Genomic DNA, 24,299 nt, shown 5'->3' on the forward strand with positions numbered 1-24,299 from the left:
ATTGATTACAGATAGTCCTCAACTTATGACTGGTTGCTTAACAGCTGTTCAAAGTTACAGCAGACTCCTAAAAACTACTTACAACTCAGTCCTGAAGTTAAGACTGCTGCAGCACTCCCACAGTCATTTGCCCTTATGACCAAGTGCCTCCCCCCTGCTTTGTTGCCTCCCCACAGTGTACTGGCACGCCTTTTCCCTCACACCAGGCCCCAGCTGGCCTTTCCTTCCCCCATTGGGTCTTAACAAACCTTTTCTTCTCCACTGAATCCCTGCAGGCCTTTTCTGGGTCCTCTCAGGCCTTCCTATCCCCACCAGATTCCTCCAACCTTAAATCTGATTCCCGCCTCACCAAGCCCCATAGAGCAGTCCGTTGGAGCAATTGGCTTAGAAGGGGGCCTGGTGGAGGGCAGGGAAAGGCCTCCCTTACCCCTGAGGCACCTGTTCTCCACTTAATGATCCACATTAACAGCTTTATCAGGGAGAGAGGGAGCAGAGGATATGGGCCATTAAGCGAGCCTGTCTCACTTAATGGCTATCATGTTGTGCCCATAATGGACAGGCTTCATTATAGTCATATGTTGAAGACTATTTGTACATCTTATGCTTCATAGCTGCATATGGAGTGTTTGGTGTTGTCTGAGGCTGGTTGTTTTCTTGCAAACATTTTATTACCCAGCTAGGTAACATCATCAGTGATAGTGTGTGTTTTGTTCTTGTTTATATACAGTAGCTTGCCCTGCCAGGTTAGTAAGCAAGTGGTTGTCTTCTCAATAGTTCCTTGGTTAAGGTATTGTTTTCTGCTTGTTTGTCTGGTATTACTTCCTGCTTTATTTTCTGTTTGATATTTTTTGTCTGGTGTTTTCTGGGTTGACAATAGCCTAATTAAGGAAGTACCAAGGAGAAACAACACCTCACCAAAACTAGCAGGGAAAACTATTATATATAAGCAAGGAGCAAACCCCACATTCACTAGCACTAATAATATTAGCTAATGAAATGTCTGCAAGCAAACAACCAAACTCAGCACCAAGGACTCTACAATTTAACCTTTATTCTTTTTATTGCATAAGACTTGCTTCATATATTCACTATAGGTGAGTTTTGTTTTGCTTCACTGCTTTACCTTGTATGTTTTTTCCCATCGTACTGAGTTTAGTTTTCTGGCAATTATATAAATATGATCCGCTCCTAATCTGCTAGTCTAGTTTGCAGCTAGACACAGATATAGAGGCATAGGGCTGGAAGGGATTTTGAATGTCTTCTAGTCTTAAATCCCTGCACAAGGCAGGAAATCTTATACCATCCTGTGGGATTTCATAGTGATGTCTCATTTAAGTATTAATCTGGCCTGCCCATCTTTCTCTCTCAAGGACAGCCAAAAATAATATAAAAATGGAATATGAATCGTACTCTGAAGCTAGATAATAGATAGTATGCACGGTTTTGCTTAGACTTAACTGCATATACATTAAGAACATTCAATCTTTTGTACCTGGAAAGAAAGTAGGTGTTCTGCCAGTGAGAACATGAAGTGAGAAAATGAAGCACAATTAGATGGAAAAAATGTAAAACTGTTATATCCAGTGACAAAACTATTAAATGTTTTGAAAAACATTGCAGAGGAAATTTGTGCTCTTCTGTTGATTATTATTTCTATCATTGTAAGGCATGATGTCCAAAGATAATGCACAAATTTGGAAGGCAGCTGGAGCATCATTCAAAATCCATCTCTAATGAACACAACACCACATATTGCACACACTGAACAAATATTCAAAGCAGTCATAAAGAGCTACAACCAAAATAGCACTTAGTCCTTGACATGATGAATTCATGTATGTCATTCTCAGAGTTTTAATAAGGAATTTAGGCAAATAAGTTTGTACATCTTCCACTAGCATGTGTCCTACATCTCATCAAGAGATGTAAATCGAACTATAATACATATTAGTCTTTTTCAGTGTCTAGAGAACTGATGTTAAACTCTGAAACAATAGATGTGCATCAATGTCTCCTTGTATGAAATTAAATTTCTGGTCTTTTGAATAGAAGAAATCTTGATTAAGAAATGTAATTCTTCCAGAAAACTACATTGTGTGCACAATTATTAGGCAAGTGAGTATTTTGACCATATCATTTTCATGCATATTTTCCACCTTCAAGCTGTATAAACAAGCTGTATGTTTAGTGGATATAAGCATATCAGGTGATGTTTATTTGTGTAATGAGGGAGGGTGTGACCTAAGGAGATCAACACCCTAAATCAAGTTGTGCATAATTATTAGGCAGCTTCTTTTCCTCAGGCAATGGGCCAAAAAAGGATATTTAACTGACTCTGAAAAGTCAAAAATTGTAAAAAGTCTTTCAGGGGGATGCTAAGATATTGGCGCGTGATGACAAAACCATCAAAAGTTTTGTTGCAGATAGTAGGATTGCAAGAAATGTGTTGAGGAAAAACGACGCACATTAACTGCCAAAAATTTGAGAAGAATCAAATGTGAAACTACCAGGAACCCATTATCCTCCAGTGCTGTCGTATTCCAGAACTGCAACCTACCTGGAGTGCCCAGAAGTACAAGGTGTTCGTTCAGTGCTCAGAGACATGGCCAAGGCTGAAACCCGACCACCACTGAACAAGATACGTAAGTTGAAACGGCAAGAAATATCTGAAGACAGATTTTTCAAAGGTTTTATGGATTGATGAGAGTGACTCTTGGTGGACCAGATGGATGGGCCCGTGGCTGGATCGGTAATGGGCACAGAGATCCATTTCGACTCAGATGCCAGCAAGGTAGAGGTGGGGTACTGGTATGGACTGGTATTATTAAAGATGAGCTGAATGGACTTTTTCGGGTTGAAGATGGACTCAAAATCAACTCCCAAATCTACTGCCAGTTTTTAGAAGATACTTTCTTCAAGCAGTGATACAGGAAAAAGTCTGCATCTTTCAAGAAGACCATGATTTTTATGCAGGACAATGCTCCATCACATGCATCTAAGTACTCTACTGCGTGGCTAGTTAGTAAAGGCCTTAAAGGTGAAAGAATAATGATATGGCTCCCTTCTTCATCTGGGAGGCTGTAATTGCTGCTGCACAAAATATTGATCATCAGCAGATTAAGAAACTGACAAACTCCATGACTGTTATTGAAAAGAAGGATGGCTATATTGATCACTGATGTTTTTTTAAATGTCAGAAATGTTTATTAGTACATTTTGAGTTGTTTATTCTTTAACAGATGAAAATAAACAAGTGAGATGGGCAAATTTTTTATTTTTCATTTAGTTGCTTGATAATTCTGCACACTAATAGTTGCCCAATAATTGTGCACACATAGATATTCTCCTAAGAAAGCCAAAACCTCAGTTTTACTTTCTTAAATATTCAGGTTTGAGGTTTATTAAATTTTGGAATGACTGAGAGCACTGTAGTTGTTCAGTAAGAAAATTAATCCTCCAAAATACAACTTGCCTAATAATTGTGCCCACAATGTATATTCAAGCTTATTTAAAATAGCACTGCAGCAACAATATTTGAATGGAGACTAGATCACTCCCCAAGTTGTCAGCAGTTATTTCAAGGCAATATAAAGGCTCTGAAATCAAGCAACATGCTTGAGTAATTTGACATTAGGGCTGAAATACTCATGGGTAATAAGGTGATATATTATTTCTATATATACATTTTCCCCAGTCAATCATCTACTTAGGATCCCTACAAGTCTTATGTCCCCTTGTTAAGATAACGTACATTTGGACACAAGCTTCTACAGAACAAGTTAATGTAATTTCTGTTTATTGTAAAGCTTTTATGAAAACACCAACTTTCAGTTGCCTTTCCTTTTAGGTTAAAATGCAATGTGAGTATTTGCTCGAGACTGGATCCTTATTGTCTCCTCTGTTCCTTCAAGCAAAATAGAACTGTGATGATAAGTTTTGAATTATCTATAAAGCTGGATATCCATATCTATATACTTTCAGCAACTTTATTGGCACAATATTAAAAGTGAAAGGCACGAGTGATTAAAGTGGCATCAACATTCATTCATATATGTAATACAGTACTTTTTTCAGTTTTACCATGATGAGTTTTGGAAATTCACAATAACAGAAAAAGTGGACTCAGTTATTAAAAGCATGCAAAATATTGAATATTGAATTCTTTGAAAGTTATGCTGGCTTCCAGTATGATTTCTAAAATTGTTCACAGATCAGTTCAAAACCACTGCTCAGAATGAAACAGAACCCAGATAGCTTTTGCCTTCTGGGAAAAGAAGAATCTTATAAATACACTTACCTTTAAAAATAATGAGTTTGACCTTTAAACTAATCAGATTGATGTTGACAAGACTCTAGCTGATCACAATTGATCAGAATTTGGTTTATAACTATTTTATTACCTTAAATATAAAAAGAACAATATAGTATTCTCTGGTACATTGTTTCTGCAAAATTTTATTTTTTCAGAAGAAATGAAAGTGGGAATGTTCCATTGTTCCAACACTGGAATGTAGTCCATTGTATGCAAACCTAAATTCTTGTGCTACTTCATATTTTATTTTCATTACTGCATTTATGCTCATCACAAAAGACTCTCAAAATTATTCTCAGTTCATATTCAAATATTTGGAATTCTGAATGGAAAATTCAAATATAGCATATGTAAAAGGTTTCTGGGATTTTTTCATCTGGCAAGGTAGCTAACCCAAGAAAAAAGGAAGTAAATATAGTTGGTATTTAAATCACATCTGCAACCTGTTAACAATCCTAATAGTCTAATGTGCAAACATGCACACTGGCATCTATAAATTCTGAAATACTGTCAAATTGTACTTGCAAAACTTTCAGGGGAGAAGGAAGAAGTAAATATATTATTATTATTATTATTATTATTAATTTAATTTCTATACCGCCCTTCTCCCGCAGGACTCAGGGCGGTGCACAGCATATTAAAACAGATACACATATCAATAAAAATAAAAACCCCTCTAAAACCAAATTAAAACCAAATATTCGAAGCTGTGTTCCAATTAAAATTATACTTAAAATCATCCCTAAATAAAATCCTCNAGGTCAGGCCCGCTTGCTGGAAAAGCCATGTCTTGAGGGCGCGGCGGAAAGTAAGGAGATCCGGAATCATCCGGATCTCGGGGGGTAGTTCGTTCCAGAGGGTGGGGGCACCCACAGAGAAGGCCCTCCCCCTGGGGGTCGCCAGCCGACACTGTTTGGCCGACGGCACCCTGAGGAGACCCACTCTGTGGGAGCGTACACATGAAAATAATCATCCTTTAGAAATGCATAATTTCAGATATTTTTTCATGCAACTTTCTTTTTTTATGCAAAAGCCTTTAAGACCAGTGTGTAAATGTGGGATGTTTCAAGAAAAATTGTCATACTTTTCCGTGCTTTGACAATGACTATAAAGCTTTTCAGTCTGACTATGCAGATTTATTTATTTTGTTTATTAAACTTGTATGCTGCCCATCTTGCCTAGAGGAATCTTTAGACAACTTACAATTATAAAAACAACATGTAAAACATTAAAACAATAAATATTAACACTGAAATTAATGTACATTAATTTAAATTAACAAGTTTGAAAGGAAGGAAACAAGATGGACAAGGGAACTGGTGAAGTTACATAATGTGGATAATGTGGACATCTCCTAAATCCATTATTATCAGTGGAACTATGTAGCACTAGCTATTTCTAAATAAGAGTAGCCTGTCAAAATAATTATCAATAAACTAGAAATTATTACAATATGCTTTGTGCAGGGCTAGTTTTCATATGGATATGGAAGCTACAATTTTCACTATTCTAAAGTGAATATACAGTAACATGAATATATTAAACCTCCTTTTAAGATACCATCTAACCAAATCAAACTCGGGTATTCCTGTTAACATAAAGCTTTATGTGTTCACAGAATAACAGAGTTCTAATGGACTTTGGAAGTCTTCTAGTCAACCCCTTGCTCAAGCAGGAGTCCCTATATCATTCTGGGTAAATGGCTGTCCAGTGATGGAGCGCCTACAATTTCTGGAGGCGAGCTGTACCACTGGTTCATTGTTCTCATTATCAGGAATTTTCTACTTAGTTCTAGGTTGGTTCTATCCTTGATTAGTTTCCATTCATTGCTTCATCTAGGTTGTGGTCTACTTGTCAAATGTTTTACTGAAACCTAAGGATACTATGTCCACAGTATTTCACTGGTCCACTAATTTTGTCACTTTGTCAAAGAATGCAATAAAATTTGTCTGCCATGATCTGTTTTTGACAAATCCATGTTGGCTTCTAGTTATGACTTTGTTTGTCTTTAGTTGTTTGCAGATTTGTTGCTTGATTAACTTTTCCAGAATCTTTTCAGGTATCGATGTCAGGTTGATAGTTCAGTAGTTTGCTGGATTGGTTTTTTCCCCTTTTTTGAAGATGGGAACTACATCAGCTCTTTTCCAGTCCCCTGGTAGTTGCCAGTGCTACAGGATCTTTGAAAGATATGATTCAGTGGTTCTGAGATCACATCTGCCAGTTCCTTTAGAACCTTGGGGGTGTAATCCATCTGGTCCTGGTGATTTGAAATCGTCTAAGGTGGACAGGTGCTCTCTTACATTTTTTTTGTGTGCTTATTTTAACTTCTATTCCTATTCTGTATTTACAGTACTGTTTTTGGTAGATTGGGCAAAGAATGAATTAAGCAGCTCTGCTTTCTCTCTGCTGCCCATCCCTTCCCTGCCACCCTGGTCACACATGTTGATGATCTCTGGTGAGAGTGGGTTAGAAGAAGTGCATCCATCTTTGCTCTCCTTGACCTCTTAGTGGCCTTCAATAGCATTAACCATGGTATCCTTTGCGGGCAGCTGCAGAGTTGTAGCTGGATAGCACAGACCATGGCCATTCCTTTGTGGTGTGCCAGATGGATTGGTACTCTCTCCACTCCTTTTCAACACCTACATGAAGCCAATAGATGATATCTGCCACCATGGGATAAAGTATCATTGGTACACTGATGATACTCAAGTTTGCATCCCTGGTGACCTAAGTGATGTTATTGCTGCCTCTTAAGGTGCCTGGTGGCTGTGGAGGTCTGGATGAAGGACAGTAGACTTTGGCTGAATCCTGGTAAGATCGTGTTGCTTTGGGGTTGTGGAGCTTTGGAAAATAGACTTTTAACATCTGGATGTGGCTAAACGTTCTGGATTCGGCTGCACTGCCCCACAAATCTGGTGCACAACTTGGGGATTTTCCTGGATTGACAACTCTGCTCAAGGAGCACTTGGCAATCATGGCTAGGAGAGCTTTTGTGCAATTTTATGTGGTGCATGAATTATGTGCAACTTTGTGTGGTGCCCTTTCCTGGATCAGGAATACTTTGCTCAGTCACTTAAGTCCTGGTCATTTCATAATGGAATATTGCAATGCACTCTACATGAGGTTATCCTTGAAGAATATTGCAGCCACATGGACAGTTCTTGGGACCTCTAAGGAGGCACATGTTAATTGCTGTTTTGTGAGTGCATTGGTTGCCAGTTTGCTTCTGGGTCCAATTCAAGGTATTAGTTTTTATGCTTAAAGCCCTTCATAGAATGATCCAGGTTATCTGAGGAACCACCTCACCTTAATATGATTGGCCTATCGCACTCATGCCAGCAGAAAAGGCTGGCTGCGAATCCCATGGTCAAGAAATTCCAACTGGTGAAGTCCAGGAGAAGAGCCTTTCTGTTGTGATTCCTGCCCTCTGGAACATTGTGTCCCCTGAGGTGAGATCCACACCCACTCTTTTGACCTTCTGAAATGGCCTTAAAATCTGGATCTCTTGGTTGACCTAGGGTCCTAATGAGGCTGTGTCATTTTAGAAGTGATTAATGGACTAAGATAACATGCTGCCTATGTTCATCTTGCTCCCTTCCTTCCCATATTAGTCAATTTTTAAATCAATTTTACTCTTAAAATTTGTTTTAATGTTTTGTTTTTTTAATTGACTGTAAGCTACTGGAATCACCTCTAAGCAAGATGGGCAGCACATGCCTAATAAATGGTATTAATATAGCCCCTTTGAGTATTTTTCATTGTTAATTAAAGTCTTACTACTCTTCTTTGAATTGGGACAAAACAATGCAAGCATAAAATTTACTTCTCCCACCTGCCAATTGACAATCTTGTACAGCCTGTATTGCTTCTGTTCCTAGTCATTACCAAATGATGTTATTGTGATTTGGGAATGTGCTAGATACTATATAAAATAGCACTTGTGTTGTGATTTTGTAAGGTTTTTCAGCTCAGAATCCTAATAAATTCCAATGAGACTCTGAACGTGAGGCTACTGCAAAAGAAATAGCTTTATTCTTTGATCAAAGCCAAAACCAGGTGTTTTCTAATCTCTTGTCCCTAACGCAGAGAGATGGGAGAAAAGACGCATGCACTAATATTTTTCCCCTTTTATAGCAAAGGCATTTCCTCAGGCTAAAAAAAAATCTTTTTCATTGAAAATGTGTTTTCTTCATCTATCAGGTTAGTTCAGTTACAGCTTGTTACAAGGCTTATGCTTCGAATACACAATTGCTGGTAGGCAGACAGGAACTTTCTCCTTGAGCGGATACATTTGCAGAGATTTCAGGCTATAGCTAACGCATTTAAAGTTACAACTAAGCTTTTTCTTTCTCCTTGGTCAGCTTTTAAGTTATTTCTGATAGAGAGCGCAAATAAGAAAGAATTAACTATGGCTGGGTTATACATAAATGATTATAGTTTGATTCCTTCAATTTCAATACACCATGATTCAGTGGGATAAACATCAATCATCTCAGCAGGAATAGATTAGCCTCCCCACCACCACCTTGCCCCTCACATTTATCATTGGGGCATTTACCAAGTGGTTTGTTTGTTTGTTTGTTTAAAGATAAAATACAAAACAATACACAAAGTGCTGATGAGAAGGTTAGCAAAATGGTAGAGGCATGCTATTGATCATAAGGGAAGGAGGATGCCTGCAGCTCCCAATGTTCCCAAAATGCCCTCTGGCTTTGGCACCAAAAGGAAGGAATTGTTTTCTCACTTCAAATGAGATCAGAAGATTTTGCATTAAAGATGATTGTGGATTAATAACTTTTGGATATTTAATTCAAGATATAGAGGGTGGTTCTACCCTCAGGAACAGTGAGATTCCCCATTTAAATTCCCAGAGCCCCACTTCTATTTTAATACTTCATTTTGGGGGAACAGCAGCCTTGGGAGAAATGGCGCACTGTTAAAAAAAACTTCTGCTCCAAGAGGAAAAGAGGGAAAAGGCGATAGTGCCACAGTCTGCTTGGGGCTATTGTGATCCTGCCTTCCTTGGAGTCTCTGAGGCTTTCATCGCTAAAAAATGTGCAGCATCCTGTAAACGTCTGGCAACTCCCCCCCCCCCCCNACCCCCCCCCCCCCCCACTTGTCCCAGCCCAAGTTTTGCGCAGCCATATCCTACCATTTTCTCTACCGCAAAGTAAAAAGGATAGGGAAGAGAGAAGCAGGCAAGGTATTTCTTGCCATTCACCGCGAAACCTGAGTTTCGCTGGCTATTTTCTTTTCCCCTCAAGCCTAGGGGCGCCTTTTTCTGACTCATCTACTCTCCAAGCATTTGCTTCTGTATTGGATAAACATCTTTCAACCATAGTATTCACTGCAGATTTGCAACCGAGTGAAGAGCATAAAAAGACCAGGATCTTCACTGATACCTCTTTCGCCAGAGGCTGGAGTTGCCCCTCCCTTCCTGGCGGCGTGCATCGGCCACTGCTCCTAGTATGTGTTTTGAAGAGCAAGCTGACTGTTGCCATTGGTTACTGCCTGGGCCTTTGCGTTCCATTCTCGCAACCGCGGCTAAGCTCGCGTTGTGCGGATCCGTCACACCTTCCCCTAGGGTTGTGGCTCCCCAAGAAGCCTTGCAGCTGAGGAGTGTGTGATGGTGGTAGGCACGGGCAAGCTTCGCCAGGGAACTTTGTAAGCGGAACAGGACCGGTGAGTTGCGTCTACTGCTGCAGGTGCAAATAACTTCGGGATCAGAAATACCGTAGTGCAATCTGGATTTTATTTTCAAAAGTGTTACTCTTTTGCCAGGAGGAAGAAGGCTTTGGGACAGCGCTCTAACAAGCTTACAGTAAGATTTATGATGCGGGCCCTCTCGACAGCGTACTCAGATTGCTCATTGACCTTCCTGTCTTCGAGAACCCTAGTACTGCCAGAGAGAAGGCGACCCGGATAATGACTCCGGAAGAAGCGGGCTGGAGACTAGTGAGATGGAGTGATGATCATGGAGGAATTTATAGCGCTCCCCGCTTTAAATACCTACGTGAAAATATGGGATGAGATCCTTTAAGTTTGGTAGCTTGGTTAGGTGATTGCGGTTCTCCAATGTCTCAGGTCAAACATGGAATGTCCCCCTGAGGTTGGGGGGGGGGGAATCAGTATCGTACAGTATTACGTGGGTGGCGAGTATAGGGGGAAGCAAGTAACCAAGATGGCATGTGATTTCAACAGTAGCTTTGCTGTTTTGGAAGTCCTACTAAGGCCGGTATTTTAGGTCCTCCTATTGGTGGCTCAAGATAGGAACTGACTTTTTTTTTTTTTTAACTAGAGGCTAGTTTGTCAGTTTGATCTTGTATGTTGTGTATCTTCTAAACCTATTATAGTATTATATACATTGCTACAGGCACTATAATGTGCTTCCAGATAGTTTAATTTTACATATGCATGTATTGAACTATTAGTTCTTCTTCAGTTTTCCTCATCAGCTGCAGTTGGATATGTGTGGGGGAAGTTAAAATCAGCAAAATGGGGCTTGCATCATAACACTCTGCCTGTCACTTCCTTGGTATGTATGCCATTTCATGCATGCTTCAAATAGGCAAATCCCACATTGCAGCACTCCATCCATCATCTTGCTGATTTTGACTCTCCTCCCTTTCTGAATTCCACTATCCAGAACCCTAATTGAAAGGAACATTTTTTATATACAGCCTTTCATAGTAGTGATCATAGTAGTGAACCATGGCTTGAGTCGATTTGATTAACCTGGCTAAAAAACAAAGAAACTGAGCTTTAGCCCATCATAGGCATGAAAACTGGCTGGGTGATAGGGCCAATCTCTCTTAGCCCAACTCACATCTCAGGGTATTGTTATGGAAAAATAGGAGGAAGAAGGAGTATTAGGTATGTTGGCCCTCTTGAGTTATTTATTAAAAAATAGGTGGGATAAAAAAATCTAAACCAAAGATACATATTTTGTTGCTGTATAATGCTTATTTTATATGGCAACTGAGATTTTATTAAGGGAGACAATAAGAGAGACTTCCTTCTCATGAAAAAATCTACTAAAACTATACTTTTGCAATCCATTCAAGATTGGTAAAAAAAAAAGACACACATTACTAGAATTTTTTGAACTCCATATTGCTGAAGTTCTAACTTTTCTCCCTTTATTTTATTATAGGTGACTGTAAATTGATACTCAGTTTTTAATTTTTTTTATTTGAAGTGCCTTTGAAATGACATACTTTTAAATATATGTAAAACAAAGTTATTTCTGAAGCAGCAGCTGCCCTATGAGAAGACAGTCAGGCTAAAGCAGAATTGCTGAGTGACAAAAAAGGATCTCGGATGGATTCACACATTTTCATCCCAGTGTTTACTTATATCTTTGTTATCTTTGTGGTATATATGAAGCATACTTTGCTTCCCCCCCCCCTAATAGTATGATATGATGATGAATTTGCAAACTATCATCTATCTGTTCCTAATTTTTTCATTGTAAATTCTCCTCAGCATTTTTAATTAAAATATAAATATTGAATATAAATCAAAACATGACATAATATTCACACTGTGAACACACGGTGTTTGTAAAACTAATGAAGCTGAACCAAATAAAGTCAGTGGGACATTTTAATTTGTTCCATTTATTTCATTATGTTCAGATCAGCCTACTGAAGTGGACAAGGTTGAAACAAATATTTTTCCCCTTCAGTAGGGAGCTTAAAACATATTTCAATTCTAGTTTAGTTCATTAAATGTTCAATACCTATTGGCAAGTGTCTATAATTACACCATTATGTTTTCCTCATATACTCATCCCTTGAGTATTTCCCATTTTTTTTCTTGCAAAGTGAAGATTAGTGATATGTGTTATCATTGTATGTTTTTTAAATCAACTTTATTTAAGCAAGGAGGTACATTTGTGTTTCTAGTGGCTTTTAAAATAATTACTTTCCTTATTACATACTAAACATAAAAGTTCAAGTTCTAGCTGATATTGTTACTTTCTTTTTTAAATATAATTTTATTAAATAAGACTTTTTTTAAAATAAGCACAATACACAATACAAATTTTTAAAGAGAAAAATAAGGGAAGTAGTAAGTGGAAAAAAAGTGTAAGGAAAAAAAGAGAAAAGGGAAAGAAAAGAAAAGAAAAAGTTGTAAAGAAGTTGTTTCCGGTCTTCTTTAATAGCAATTACAAGTATGTTTATATTTCACTGAAACAGTAAAGTTGTGATCGTCTATTCTAAAATTTTCTTATTTCTCAGCAGCACCTACTTCTTCATCCAAACCAAGCAACAAGTCACAAAATACAATTTCAAATTTGCAATCCTCATTCTTTGGCATCTTTTAGAATTTTTATATTTTAACTCTTGGCTTTTCCCCATGTCCTTTTCTTGTAAGGATATAATGCACTCTGTGAAGCCATCATGATGAGAAATTTGCTTTGATAGTTGCTTAGAAGGTAATATATATCTTGATCCATAATGAAAAGCTGAAATATTATGTGCAAAAGAATGAATTATTGCTACTGGGACATATACAAGTCTATTGCTTATACATGTATATTGACTAATATACACTTGAGTATTAATTGTGCGCTACAGGCTACTCATTTGTTTAAATTCAGATGGAAAAATATGAGATCCTTGGACTTGTGGGAGAAGGAAGTTATGGAATGGTGATGAAATGCAGAAACAAGGAGAATGGCCGAGTTGTTGCCATCAAAAAATTTTTGGAAAGTGAAGATGATAAAATGGTTAAAAAAATTGCCCTGAGAGAAATAAAATTTCTCAAGGTAAGATAATGGCTGATAAGTTCATATTTCTAAATCTGTAGTGACCTTTCACCTAAATCAATGTATATAATCTTGTAGATCTTTTTATCTTTGCTATAATGTCATTCTTTATGTTTATTAAAAATTAAAAATACAGGAGAAGGCAGAGGTAAAATAACATCAAAAGGATGTGTGCAAATACAATTACTTTTGTTTAATTTTAGACTGATTTCATACATTTGTCTGATTTCCATTGGCTAGATTCCCAGAACAAAAAAGACATAAAAGTTTATTAACCGTAATTGTTATAACCCAAATCCAAATTATGTGATGATTAATATGTAGTGTGAATTGGGCTCCAGCCTGTTAAATATTAAACAAAACGTATACAGAAAACTGTTTTAGAGAAAAGGAGATCATCAGTATTACTGGAGGGAATTGCAAGCATAACAGTAAGAATGATCAAGTAAGGAAGAACTTGTTAATAGAAAATACACCATTTGTTCAACTAAAAGCCATACATTTTAAAAAGCTGGGTTTTGTCTGATCTTTAGATATGCCTTTGTTGCTATAAAGTTATTAGATAGTTAGAAAAAAGATTGTAATTTCTCTTTTACTATATTTATTAAACAATATCATTGTATAATACCAAACTATAGATTTCAAGATACAGAATTAGAATAGAATATAGAATAGAATAATAACTTTATTGTCACTTTGAATGTACACTAATCGGCATACATTAAAATGAAATTTCATTGCATACAGTTCTCAAAGGGTTACCACTTCTGATATATACTACAAAAATATGACAAAAATAAATAAATACAGAATTATGCATATACCCACATATATTATATGACACAGAGAAACAACAGTCTAGTTCGGGTTATGTATTCATGTGCATGGCAAGAAAAACGAATCTTGAGAGTTTACCAGATGGATGGTATAGGAAACAAAGCTATTACAGAATCGGGTAGTCCTGCTAGAAATACTTCGAAACCTCCTCTCAGAGGGAGCAACAGAAACAGACCGTAAAGTGGGTGTGTGGTGTCTCTAACAATGCTTTGAGCGCTTATAAGCAGCATCCTGAATACCAGGGAGCGAGCTTCCTATGATCTTCTCGGCTGTCCTTACCATTGTCTGTATGGATTTTCTATTTGAGGCACTGCTGCCACCAAACCAGACAGTGATGCAGTTTGTTAAAATGCTTTCAATCATGCCTCTGTAAAAAGTGGCCAGGACAGAAGGAGAAAGATGTGCTCTCCTCATCCGATGCAGGAAATACAGATGCTGGTTTGGTTCTAGTGTTTAGAGAAATCTAATATTTGGAAAAAGAAATCATTTTTACAAAATATATTATTTTATATCACTTTATCTTATTGTCATGGCCTAATAGAAATAGGGCATAGAATTAAAGCAGTATTTAACTTTGTTCTGTCAATTAGATTTTGTTGAATAAATAAATGGAGTAAATTTCTACCTTTAGGGAATTATCTCTGAAAAAAAATAGTGTACTATAGTTGTAATGGATTGCTGAGTTAAATTATTTATACAGTGATAGGGAAAAGAGATTGTGTAAATATTGAGACTGTAATATTATAATACTTTGTGAACATTAATAATCATTAGTACTATTACCTAGTAAACATGCGTAAAACGGTATTTGGAAGTATTTGTATGATTTACTTAATCATATACATATTCTTCAAGAGGCAATTATTGTGAATATTTTCACACAATATACTGCCATCTCTTGTAGTTTTATGACGCACTTTTTGTCTCCTGATAGCAATTAAGGCATGAGAACTTGGTGAACTTGCTGGAAGTCTGTAAGAAGAAAAAACGATGGTATCTGGTGTTTGAATTTGTAGATCACACAATCCTTGATGATCTTGAGATGTTTCCCAATGGCTTGGATTATAACAGAGTTCGAAAATACTTATTTCAAATTATAAAAGGGGTAGGATTTTGTCATAGTCATAATGTAAGTAAATTGCTGCACTTATTTAATTTTGTTTGTCTATTTTCTTGTTAGGATTTTTGAGAGAGATGCCAGTCTGATATTTCAGAATAAATCTACATTTGTAAGGATTTAAAATATTCTGATACTGTATTTTCATGTTTCTTTCATACAGCTAGGAAACTATATGCTGTCTAATGAAAAACAAACTACCTTCTTTGATTTCTATTCTTTTTTGTGGAAGTGACATGTTTGTGTCATGTTTTCTCTCATTAATTGGTGATGTAATAGTTGCAAAGCTATTCTTTCAAAGGCAAGAATAGATTATTATGCTTGTCTGAATATTTTCTGAACATTCTGCATGTTTATCACTTGCATGCTCATATAAAGTGAGTAAATGTACATGCTCTCCCTTTGAGATAGCACAATATTTCACAGTTGAGTGAATAGTGAGACAGTTCTTTAACAGACATTTCTCTTCATGTATTTGTAAATCCCATTAATTAAGATTTCTGATTTTTTTGGAAAGTGTTACATTGTACATATATGGATTGGGATAGATACTCTGAAAGGGTCTATTATTTGGGATAGGGTTGATATTTTGTTGTAATTTTTTTTTACTTCTAGAAAAATATCCTTTCTTTACAATACAATTCATTGTGTGGAGATATAACATCACGAACCATCTGTGATTGAGTTTTTGCGATACAGTTTCTCACATAATATTCCATTCGACAAATAAAGAGAATGTGAAGCAGGCTGTCCTCTTTATGTCAGTCTGAAGAACCTAGATGTTTTCTATGGAAGAATTTCCATGATGGGTTTATAATGACTTTGCTAACATAGATATGCATCCTTTTTAAGATCATACACAGGGATATTAAACCTGAGAACATATTGGTCTCCTGTTCGGGAATTATCAAACTCTGTGATTTTGGATTTGCTCGAACTCTGGCAGCTCCTGGTGAAGTTTACACAGATTATGTGGCAACACGGTGGTATCGAGCACCTGAGCTATTAATAGGTGATATCAAATATGGCAAGTAAGGAAATTTAGAATTCAATGTTAAAATATTATTAGATTTTTAAAAAATATTTATTTTATTTTATTCAGAACAAACTTAAAATGCAAAATAGAAAACTCAATAAAAATCCAAGAAGACATTTAAAAAAAACACAAAACAGTTAGAACATTAAAAAGGGTGTATCAAAAAACCCAACGCATTATAAACATATTATCCCCTTTAGTTGAATACTGACTAATATATTACTACAATTAGTTCTCGCCCCTTACGAAACAGGCCCTCCCAAAATTCTTAAATTACTAAATCTATTAGCAACTTGTTGAACTGTCTTTTATATATTATATTAGTGACAAAGTAGTTAGCAGGAAAAACAATAATAGTAAAACAGAACAAAATTAAAGTTTCAAATCTTTCTGCTAACAAACTGTTATTGTAATCCACTCGTAGAAAATTTACCACAGCATTTTAACTATCCGGGATCATCCCAAAAATTATAAATAGATCATCCTTGGTCAAAAACCCATGTTTGTTTCTTAATATCCTTTCTTGTCAATTGTTGTTTAATTAAATGTAGAAAATTCAGTCTCCAGAATATGTCTATCTTCAGTCAGAGTGCAAGCAAAGGTAATTACTAGTTTATTGTAATAAATCCATCCAGTCTCCTCCTGTCTTTGTAGAGGAAAGGAATTTGTCTCCCTCTCTTCCAGCTGAGGTCGTAATGTTGGAGAAGTATACAGACTTAGACTTCTGAACAACAAATGAAATCCATTTCTCTGGTTCTTCAGCTGTGAGACTCTCTCTTTGATCTGGAATTAGATCAAAGTACTTTTGTGCATCTTTATCCAAAGATAAAGCTTCAGGTTGCAACATTCTTTGAAAAATCATTAAAGTTTAATCAAGTTTATGTAAGAGAAAACTAGTTATAAGCTGCATATTTTCCCACCCTTCTTTCTTAGATCTCAGATACTGTTCAGCCATTTTAATCAGTGGAACTTAAATCAGGGAACCAAGAATAAAAAAAATATTTTTCTCTATATTTCAATCCAAAATTATAAGAAAAATTCAATAAAAATAAACTCCAAGTATTTTGCAAATTCAAAAAATACTGTGGCGTTTAATGTCTCTTCACCATCTCCCCGAACATTGCTGTGCTTTCCATACAGAAGGGACAGAGGTTATCCAGAACAACATATATCAGAAAGAAAAGAGAAAAGGCAATTAGAGTCCAGCAAGGGGTTGAAATAAATCAGCATTCAACTGCTGATCAATTTTTAAACGAAAAACAAAATAAAACAATAAAGTCAAAAAGTGAAAATTAAAATTCTGGCATGCTTAGAAAATGAAACTGCTTGACAGGAAGATGGATATGCCTAGGGACTTTACAATCATTTCTAGAGGGAATTGGAATGTTCAAGACCCCCTTTCCCACTGGGTCACTATTGTCCAAAAGTCATCTTGGGTCACTCCTATGTGCTCCCATTTAAAACCAGGGAACAGCATAAGTATGTTTTATTTGCAGGGCTGTTGATGTTTGGGCCATTGGCTGCCTGGTAACTGAAATGCTTACAGGAGACCCCCTTTTCCCTGGAGACTCTGATATTGACCAGTTATACCATATTATGAAAAGTCTAGGTAAGAATGCATCCTGTCTTTTTGTCTGTGCTTTTTATCTATCTGTACGTCTGCCTGTCTCTGTCTCTCTGTCTGTCTAGCTAGCTAGCTAACTATTCTTTTTTTTGCAAGGTTATACTTATTATTGATACAAGCAATTATTAATTTTAGGTAACTTAATTCCAAAGCACCAGGAGTTATTCTACAAAAACCCTCTCTTTGCTGGAGTGAGATTGCCTGAAATCAAAGAGTTAGAACCTCTTGAAAAACGATACTCAAAACTCTCCATTGCAGTCATAGAATTTGCAAAGGTAATTTTGAGGTTTCTTATCTTTCTGTCTATACCTATTAGCAGAATCATGACTTTGGGAATCTTTAAGTTTCTTTGAAATTGAATATTGATTGAAAAATCAACATTTCAATATTGGTGATCTTTTCCTAAACTCACTTGGCTGCTTTAGAAACTGTTTCTAGCTATCTTAGTATGTATGCACATGCCCTCCTATTTTGCTTTTCAGAAAAAAAAGCAAAATGAAGAATTGGTACATTTATGTGTGTGTGTGTGGTATACACACACACACACACACACACACACACACATGAAAACAACCGTGAGATCCTTCCAAAGAAACCAGATGTGTAGTCTTCAGCTTAGCGACCGTTCAGAGTTATGACAGACTCCTCGAAAGTATTTATGACTCAGTTTCAAAGTTAGGGCTGCTGCAGTGTTCTTACAGTCATTTGTCCTTACAACCAAATACAGGGATGCTGCATCGCCGCCCTCCCTCCCCAGCCTGGCCTATCTCTTCCCCCATATCCCTCTAAACAGGTTCCTGCAGGCCTTGGATCTGTTTTTCATCTCACCGGGCCTAGAGCCCACCCACCATCCATTGTGCCACTTTGCACCTCAGTAACTCTGCTTGGCTCCATTCCAGAAGTGGCCATTATGAAACAGCAACCTAGTTGCTCCTGCTAGTGGTTTCCCTCCCACTGTTTCCCTCCCAGAGAGGAAGCTCTCTCCCTCTCTCTCTACTGGGCAGCCCCATTTTCTTTTGAACTGCTAGCCCCTTGGACAGCGAGGCCCCACAACAGAGAGGGAGCTCCCTCATCATCAACCATTATCCCTGGCAACTGCAGACAGATAGGGCTTGGGGCCTGAGTGGTGGAAATGGGGGACTAAACCCAATCTTGTCAGTGGTGGGGGAATGAGCAAAGACTGGGTTAAGCACTGCTATGTTATGAAAAGCCATCAGTAGGACGGAAGCCACCAATAGGACAGTTTGATTGCTGTTGCCGTGTGTGAGGAAAGGCTTGAATTGGAATGGCTTTAATTGTTGCTCCATTCCTGGGATCTGCCTGCTTTCTGCCTTCCTGTGTCTGCCTTTCCCTTCCAGAGTGAGGCTGGGCTGGAGTGCTGGGGCTTCCCATTCTAGGGTAGACTGGGTTTCTTTCCCAGTCTCCTTGCATTTGTGCTGTACTTCAGCATCCTGTCCAACTCACACAGGTTCTGTGCTGGCCGTTCCCTGCATCCCCACAGCACTTCATGCTGGGACATTTGCTTAATGACCCATGCATTCAGTTAGTGACTACCATTGGTATGGTTGATATTTGGAGTTTTTGAAGAAACAGTCTCATTTAACAACTGCCATGTAACCTTAATGGGCAGACTCCATTATAGTTGTAAGTTGAGGTCTCCCTGTACACATTTAGAGAAACATATGTCTATTTTCTTTTTAAAAAATATGCTAATGTGCATTCTGAATGACTTTATAGAAGACTTGTGCAACCTATTCAGTATCAGTTTCCTGGTTCAAATGACAGCTTAAACTTTTTGGAATATCTTGAAACAACTGAGCTATAATGTCTTTGCCTCCTGTTCTTTGAGTATTTGATTGCTCACTTATTTTTTTAGATTATATTTTTATCCCATCTTTATTATTTTGATAGGTGGCGAACATACCTAATGTTCCTTTCTCCTCCCATTTCCCCCATAACAGTCCTGTGAGGTGGGTTGGGTTGAAGGAAGAATGACTGACCCAAAGTCACCCACCCAGCTTTCCTGCCTCAAGTTGGGACTAGAAGTTTCTCAGTTTTTGTACTGTTTCCGATATCAATTCTATATTTTGAGATGTGATGTTCTAATTTAAGATATAGAACTTGTCAATTGTGTGATTAGGTTGGTGTAATTACCCTTTGAATATATCCTGTAAAATGTTAGATTGCTTTACTTCATTTAACTACAAAAGTACAAAAAGCTAGTTTAGACTTAAAAGTTTGGAATGCTCAATGGAATTTTTGACATTTTAGCTTCTGTCATTGTTCTCCTCCTATTTCCACTGTATTGTATATCTTTTTAAAAAAAAATCCATTATTTGCTATATAATATGAAAGGGATTTCATAAAATCCAGGCTAAATTCTTCTTAAGTATGTAGACTAGATGTACTGATATTGTGTCTTGTTCAATAGAGCTTGGATCATTTTATTTGATTCTATTGTGTTTAACAAGATAAAGTTTTAATCTTACTTCAGCAATGTCTGCAAACTAATCCAGAAAAGAGGCCGTCTTGTAATGAACTGCTACAGTGCAACCTCTTTAACAAAGATGGGTTTGCTGAAAGGTGAGTTTTCTGATTTTATCAAAATACCTGTTAAAAAGAAAGAATAGTGAGATCTTCTCCTTTCAGCATATACAAAGATGGAACTAGATATTAGTGCCTTCTGGAGCTGCAAAAGAGTTGCAGTGTCAGTAAGTGAAAATCATGGATGGGAATAATGACACTCTTTACCTGTTTACTTACTCCTTTTCTGTTGCTACGTTCTAATGTCAGAAAATTGATGACAGATTTGGTCTGAGAGTACAACTCGGGAGAACAAATTGGAATAGGACATGATCTGACCCAGCTAATTCTTCATTGCAGAAGAATTTTACTTCTTCTCACTTCCTGTATCAAATGTAAAGTAGTTGCTCCTTGTTTGCTATCAAATGTTTAGTGCCAGTTCTATATGACTAACCAGAATAACCAGAATTTCTTTTAACAGGAAGTGAACTTTACAAATGATACTTAATTCATATTAGACACTGCCCCATCTCACATCTATTTAGCTCACATAGACTGTTTATGAACAATTGAACAATATAAACTCAGTGTTCAGATACAGTAGTTTCTCTGTACAGAGAAAAAAATTTTTAAATGTTCTTGTTGATTTCTTGGAATGTACTTTTAGTAGAAATCTATATGTAAAAATCTTTATGTTACTCGTGAGTTTATAACTAGCATTAATTAAAAAATAAATGGATATTGGGGAAGAGTGAAAAAGACATGATATTTAAATCCATATAGGTAGATAGTCTTTAAGATATAGCCATAATGTAACTTGCCTATTACAGTCACATATCATGATGGTCATTAAGAGAGATGGCCTTGCTTAATGACCTCTGCTCCTTGCTGTCCCCGATGAAGCCTTTAAATGAAGGTGCAGATTGTTAAGAGGAACATGGGTGTCTCGTCTAAGGAAGGCCCTGGGAGGCTGAGGAAAGGCCCACTTGTCCCAAGCATGATGATTCCTTCAGGTGCCAGCTCAAATGATGAGGAAGAGCTGGTGGATCCCTGCAGTCAACTGTAAAGATGAATAATCACTGGCGTACTGCAGCAGCTGTAACTTTGAAATGAAATAGCTTTTGGGAAAGACTGCCATAACTGAATGGCTGTTAAGTGTCCAATTGTTCATTGAGGACTACCTATAATTTTTAATCCCTTTTTTGTATTATAGTCAATTTATTTATTTCAGTCATTGACCAGCAAATCAAAGCAGCCATCCTGTTGAAATAATAGTGTAACGTATACATGACAAAAATAAGCTTTACTGTTAACTTTAGCAAGACATATTTAAACAGAAACACAAAAAGATAACATAGCAAGCAAGATGATAACAAATATCCATTTATCTATCAGGAGCCCCAGGGAAATGACAGCAGAAAACCCCCAAGATGGCCATTGTGTACAGCACTCAGCACTAGGTCTGTGTCAAAATTTATAGCTCAAAGTGCAATGCCAAGATATTATCAAACCTGGTGTCAAAACCTGTTGATGACCCTATACCCACTGTACCCAGGACCTGACTTTGGCTGGATGGTGCATGTATTTCTCATGTAAACTGACAAAATCATGGGATGTAAACAAGAGCTAGGAATATATAGATAAGCCAGTGTTGATCTAAATAATCTTGAGTTCCTCCTACAGCTGTTTAAAGATTCCTTCCTTTTTTATCAAACCAGTTTTGAGTAGCTTTATAGAGTTTTGTGAAGTCCTTTATACCCTCTGAGCTTGGTTGTTTGCAGGTTCATTACCTGAATAGGTAAAACTCATCATTACACACACACTCAGAGAGCATCAAGGACTCCATAGTTCAGCTGTGAGTCACATACCTGTGTTTTCCTGAAATTAATATAAGACCTATCCCCAAAATAAGCCCTAGTTTTGGGGTAAGGCACACACCTAAAAATCAAGCTAGGGTGGGGGTATGGAGCTGCCCCACACGCCCTGCACCCATTTACCTTGCAGCCAGGCCTCTCCTCGCCGGCCCACTTCTTCTGTGGCGTCCCCAGGCCTGCATTTAGCAATCAGAGGCGTTTCCGAAAGGCCACTGCAGCCGAGAACTGAGCTATGGATTCAATCCATAACTTGATTCTGCAGGCCTATGAATTGAATAAAATAGCTCGGTTCTCAGTTGCAGAGACCTTCTGGAAAGGCCTGACTGCGAAATGCAGGCCGGAGTTCCATTCTCAGCTGCAGAATGAAGCCATTTCTTCAGCCGCAGAAGTGGGTTGGCTAGCTGGGGCTATCGATGCCAGAGGTGAATGGAAAAGACACACACCCTTGCCTCTTTTGGAGTGGGGAAAAAAAAAGACCTGGTCTTATTTTTGGGGAAACATGGTATATTGTCCTGTATTTTTCCTTAGACTTGTTTAAGTAGCAGTTTTATTTGTATCTCATTGTATTTCTAGCTACATCTTTACTTACCAACATGTCTTTACTTACCAACATGGTAAAGATTGCTATAATTTATGTTTTTTTAAAATAATAACAACAAAACATAAGAAGGGGGTTTAAATGTGAATGTGTGATAGGTAAATGCTTTTGTTTATTAATAACAGTTTCATTTTTATGTTTTCATTTTAACATGGAACATAAGATTTGTTCAAGAACTTAAAATCAAGATTCAAAAAGAAAAAGAACATGCTGTACCCAAGAAACCAAAAATAAATAAGAAGGACAAAGATGATATAGGCGATGAAAGAAAAATGCTTTTAATCCAGGTTTGTAAAACACAGGATTTTTCCTTCTTTAAAATTGTATGTGAATAAATGCTTTTAAAGCAAAGTTTAATCTTGCCTATGAGAAATTACTCTTCATTGTTTGTGATGGGATTGTCAGAATGTTTTAACATTTTAAGAGCTTTCCCATTAGAAATTGTGCAGGTTGTACCTAAGCTATCTGCATACAAACCCTGTTTTCTCCCATGAATTACATAGCATCCTATTTTGAATGCTATGTTCCTCTGAAACCTTTCCTTTTTTATATTTAGTTGTATATTTTATTTTGTTCAAGACAAGATTAAAATACAAAGTACAAATTCAAATTAAAAAAAATTCAAAAGAATTCAAAAACCACCCAGAAAATAAGCCATAGCCTGATTTTTTACCATGCTCCTAATATAAGCCCTATCCAAAAATAAGCCCAAGGGGGTGGGCGTGGCCAGCACAGGAGTGCACAGTGGCCGACGGTGTCCGGCAGCAGGCGCAGCCCACACTACACAGGCCATTCAGACTTACTGTGCGGCTGCCTGGCTCATGGGAGGCTCGCACTGCGGCACTGGCAGCAGACAGAGGCACAGGGGGGAAGGCAGACAATCTGGACATGCTGCCTACTCCGTCCCACCATCCCTTGGCTTGACCGTGGCTACGCCAGGGCAGGTGGCTGCATAGCATGTCAGGATCGCCTGCCTCCCTCCTGTGCCTCTGCCTGCTGCCAGTGCTGTCATGTGAGCTTCCCGTGAGCCAGGAGGCCACACAGCACATCCAGATCGCCTGCCTCCCCCCCCCATATCTCTGCCTTTGCCTGTTGCCGGTGCTGCCACTTGAGCCTACCACAAGCCAGGCAGCCGCACAGCGCATCCAGATTGCCTGCCTCCCCCTATCTCTGCCTCCGTGCTAAGACTTACCTGTGCTGCGCCAAGGGGCTGCCGGGCTGCGGCTGCTGTCGGACAGTGTCAGCCCCATACACTCGCCGCCTCTTGTGCGCTCACTAGGGGTGGGTGCCCGGCCGGGTTGATCACCTTGATACTGTGTTTCCCCAAAAATAAACCCTAATGCATCTTTTGGTGCCAAAAAAAAAAATAAGACCGGGTCTTATTTTCAGGGAAACACGATATATATACATATACAGTTGCAAGAAAAAGTATGTGAACCCCTTGGGATAACGCGGAATTTTGCATGAATTGGTCATAAAATGTGCTCTGAACGTCATCTAAGTCACAACAATAGAAAAACACAGTCTGCTGAAAATAATAATACACAAACATTACATGTTGTCATGGTTTAATTGAACATAACATGTAAACATTCACAGCGCAGG

The 24,299-nt window shown here is 37.7% G+C and overlaps 1 protein-coding gene across 4 annotated transcripts in view; it reads left to right on the forward strand.

The window, feature by feature from the left end:
* Window positions 1-9,783: 9,783 nt before the first annotated feature.
* The window catches only part of CDKL2 (cyclin dependent kinase like 2), a 41,884-nt gene continuing 27,368 nt past the window's right edge, over window positions 9,784-24,299 (forward strand). For 2 of the 4 annotated variants that reach the window (XM_015831478.1, XM_015831481.1), the window contains exons 1-9: window positions 9,784-9,994; window positions 10,094-10,133; window positions 12,918-13,085; window positions 14,857-15,051; window positions 15,892-16,070; window positions 17,572-17,684; window positions 17,835-17,974; window positions 20,194-20,282; window positions 22,858-22,981. In XM_015831478.1, the coding sequence (XP_015686964.1) occupies window positions 12,918-13,085; window positions 14,857-15,051; window positions 15,892-16,070; window positions 17,572-17,684; window positions 17,835-17,974; window positions 20,194-20,282; window positions 22,858-22,981 (1,008 nt within the window). In that variant the 5' untranslated portion in view covers window positions 9,784-9,994; window positions 10,094-10,133. Of the gene's footprint in view, window positions 9,995-10,093; window positions 10,134-12,917; window positions 13,086-14,856; window positions 15,052-15,891; window positions 16,071-17,571; window positions 17,685-17,834; window positions 17,975-20,193; window positions 20,283-21,617; window positions 21,770-22,857; window positions 22,982-24,299 lie in introns of those variants that run through there. The other 2 variants (XM_015831482.1, XM_015831479.1) reach the window with 2 other exon arrangements.

This window comes from Protobothrops mucrosquamatus, unplaced genomic scaffold, assembly GCF_001527695.2.
Source record: "Protobothrops mucrosquamatus isolate PMUCROS unplaced genomic scaffold, P.Mucros_1.0 scaffold_257, whole genome shotgun sequence".
Lineage (NCBI taxonomy): Eukaryota > Metazoa > Chordata > Lepidosauria > Squamata > Viperidae > Protobothrops > Protobothrops mucrosquamatus.